This window comes from Haliotis rufescens, unplaced genomic scaffold (genome assembly GCF_023055435.1).
Source record: "Haliotis rufescens isolate VD_foot unplaced genomic scaffold, xgHalRufe1.0.p SCAF_164, whole genome shotgun sequence".
Classification (NCBI taxonomy): Eukaryota; Metazoa; Mollusca; class Gastropoda; order Lepetellida; family Haliotidae; genus Haliotis; species Haliotis rufescens.
The window spans coordinates 214,787-218,660 of NW_025963851.1; the positions used below are offsets into that span (position 1 = coordinate 214,787).

At 39.2% G+C, this 3,874-nt stretch overlaps 1 protein-coding gene across 1 annotated transcript; it reads left to right on the forward strand.

The window, feature by feature from the left end:
- LOC124127190 (tryptophanase-like) lies at positions 1–1,329 on the forward strand. The gene has a single exon (XM_046490638.2). The coding sequence runs from the start codon at positions 1–3 to the stop codon at positions 1,327–1,329; it is 1,329 nt and encodes a 442-aa protein (XP_046346594.2).
- Positions 1,330–3,874: the final 2,545 nt, after the last annotated feature.

The window sequence follows — 3,874 nt, forward strand, 5'->3', positions numbered from 1 at the left end:
ATGGTGGAACCATTGCCAAACCCAACCAGAGAAGAACGCTTGAAAATTCTACATGAAAGCAGCTACAATCCGTTCCAGATCAAAGACAAGTATGTAACTTTTGACCTTTGGAGTGATTCCGGTACCGCTTCAATGAGCCAACACCAGTGGGCTGCCATGGTGGATACAAGCGAAGGTTGCATCAATCCAGAGAGCTTTGACACTTTTGTTGATAGCATCAAACGTTTAACTGGATTTCCATACATTCTTCCCGTTCACCAAGGCAGAGCAGCAGAACATATTCTCTTCTCAGTTCTAGCTAGGCCAGGTCTCACTGTATTCAGTAACACAATGTATATCACAGGGCGTACAAATGCTGAACTTAGTGGAGCGATAGTGGTAGATGTCCCTTGCAAACAAGTTGTTGGTGGATACTTCAATGGAGATCTTGACTGTACACGGTTACAGGAAGAGCTCAGACAGGTGGATGCAGGCAAGGCTATTGTCATCTTGACTCTAACCAGCAACAATCAAGCAGGACAGCCAGTATCTATGGCAAACATCAAACATGTTTCTGAAATTTGCAAGGTGCATGATATTCCTCTGTTTATGGATGGATGTCGTTTTGCAGAAAATGCATATTTCATTAAAACACGAAACAAGATGTATCAAGATGTTCCCGCAAGAGATATAGCTCTGGAAATGTTCTCCTACTTTGATGGAATGTACATGTCTGCTAAAAAGGATGGATTGTGTAACATTGGTGGCTTTTTCGCCACTCGACTCTCTGATATATATGTAAAATTCAAAAGACGAATGATCTACATTGAGGGCAATTCCAGCTATGGTGGGTTATCTAGCCGGGATATGGAAGCTGTAGCTAGAGGTCTCTGGGAAGGAACGGATGACAGGTATCTGAAGTACAGAATTGAAAGCTTGACCATGTTTGGAGACATCTTGAAGAATGCCGGTGTCACATTAGTAGAGCCAGTAGGTAGTGCCATCTATATTAACGCTGCTAAATGTTTACCCCACATTCCCACAAAACAGTATCCAGCTTGGGCCCTGCACTGTGCCCTGTATGTAGAAGGTGGCATTCGATGTAAACATCTCCATGATGTCTTGAAAGTCGATGATACCAATAAACGAGAGAATCCCCAGCAACAGCACTTTATCCGACTCAGCATACCAAGGAGAACGTACACCTTGTCTCATCTCATGCACATAGGAGGTGTTTTCAAGAGAATTTTGGAGAAAAGGGGGAGTATTTCTGGTGTATGCATCAAGAGCCCTTCTGAACATTATTTCTCAGCTATCATGGAGCCAGTGAGGAAATGTATCGTTGGTTAGATTTGTTTGATGTCTTCCCTTCACTGGTTAATAGTGTTAACTGTATGTCTTTTGAGCATTGACATACTATGAGGTATCGACTTTGAAGATTAACAGACTTGAACATTCATTTTTCTTGAACATTCATTTATTCACATGACGTACTGAAGGAAAAGCTTCATTCCTTCGTCCATGGGTCTCTTGTTTCAAAGCGCGGGGTACCATAGATATAGTTACATATCTATCTTCAGGGGTTCAGGTCAATTTGTCAAAAATAACAGCAAATGCAATCTGACTGAGAAAATAATATCTGGAATGCTGGACTTCCTCCTTGATAACGTCTGTGTAAAATTTTAGAGTAAGACATTTCGGCAAGAATTAGACATCCCCATGGGCACCAATTGCACTCTCCTTCTTGCTAACCTGTTTCTTTATGCATGTGAATCAGAATGTCTGCTCGGATTGGTCAAAACAAGGTAATTTGTCCAAGAACTTAAACTTAAGCTTCAGGGATATCGATGATCAGATATCGTTTAATAACCATCAAACAGCCTATTCCTTTCCACTTATTTACCTATCTGAACTAGAAATGAAAGAGACAAGTGAGACCGCTTTATCTGTTTCATATTTAGATCTATGCAACACTCTCCACAATACTGTATGAGGAATGACTTCAACTTTCCAATAGTCATTTTTGAGGTTCTAACAAGCTTTCAAAGAGCGTCATATGATTCCTACTCTTACTCCTTGTTCGTCCAAGGTTACAACATCCAAGGCCTCGGTTAAGCTTTCAAAACGTTTGATGGTAGACATGTGGACGTCATTTCCATGTTTGACGGATCAGTGACGACAATTCCCTTTTTTGGGTATTTTGACTTGTCTATGCATGTGTACGTGACAGGTGTTACAGGTGGAGCAAGATACGCTCATCTTTTCACGAACAACTGGTATCATCATTATTGGATGGTGATTCGTGAACACGTACACATAATATAGTCGGAATTTTACAATCAACTCTGTTTTTTGCAGAGGTTTCTTGTTTATATTGAAAGGATTTTGTCGCCTTTATTTACTGTGTATATATATATATATATATATATATATATATATATATATATATATATATAGTTAATTTATTCATTATGATGAGGTAGTTTTCAAATTGCTTTTCTTTACTACCATGGCATTTACATTATTTTTTGTTGTATTTATTTACCTTGAAAATGACTTGGTGTTGCTATAAGGCAGCGTATTTTTCAAGTTTATTTGAGGACTGTCATTGGCAAAATTTATATGGAGCTGAAGTTATTTACTGCTTTTCACAATTTGTCTCTGTACAAACCGATTTCCTGGTTAACCTTCGCGTTCAGCTTGGGAATCAATGTTGTGTGGAAATATGTCGAAGCCAGTAGCAAGAAGGTGCATGTAGTGTATTGTGTAATACAGTGGATATACAGTGAAGTAGCGGATTTAGATTGGTTTTTTTAAAGTCACAATAAACTCGGATCACAAACAATAAACTTTGAGATTAAGTTTAACCTCACCAGACCAGACTGTCATTACCTTCCACTGCAGGAGTTATGACCACTTCCGGAGACAATAACACATACACCCAACACAATTGATTGATTGATTGATTGATGTTTTGAGACTAATTAATCAAGCCTATAGCTCCGAGTCTTCTGAAGGAAATAATGATAAATGGAACTAATGATTTACCACAATCCCAACTAATTAGTAAACAACCAACTCAGACCTTGAACAAACTACAACAGAAAACAAATATGTGTTGATGTTTGTTCAGGTTTGTTTCGGTTGTTATTTACCTCCACACTTACCAATACTCAAGCAAAAGACAGCCCTCTGTAAGTAATTGAATCCTGCCTGGAGAGTCCAGTGATGGATATCATTAGCATCGACCCACACAATTGGAATACCAACTCACCGAACCTGACCACCCTATCCATTCAGTCACCCCTTCTGATAAACAGAGGTTGATCGGAACCCATAGTCCACCAGGAATCCCAACAACAACAAAAATATTTACCAGATTCCTTTATAATAAGAAATGGTTTTCAATATAGCTGCCATGGTCTTTCCATAGGGTCATATTATGAACCGGATTGGAACCTCACGGAGGTGAGAACAAGCATGTGAAGTTGCAGCTTCAGAGGAGAAGACGCCGACAGATGAGCTAAACACACGATGCAATCTTGTGTGATTATGTTCAATTAATATCTAATTTGATTTTGGAACGTTGGTTCTGGAGACGTTTCATTGAATACATGCATGCCGTCGTTGTAAGTTGTAACATTGATGAAACAGCGTCTGGGTTTAAAGAGCATGCTCGATTGTAGTCCCCTAAAGTTGTGAGACACGAAAGGCTAAAGCTGCAGGGAGTTTGCTCGACAAAAGGAAAACAAAAGTTAACTCTGGGAAAGTTGAAGTCATCCAACTTGTCATGCAGGCTTGTGGAGTGTGTCGTATAACTCTGAATCTTTATACGTAATGTAAATATGAAACAGATGAAACGGTCTCATTGTCTCCTTTATTTCTAGAAAAAATG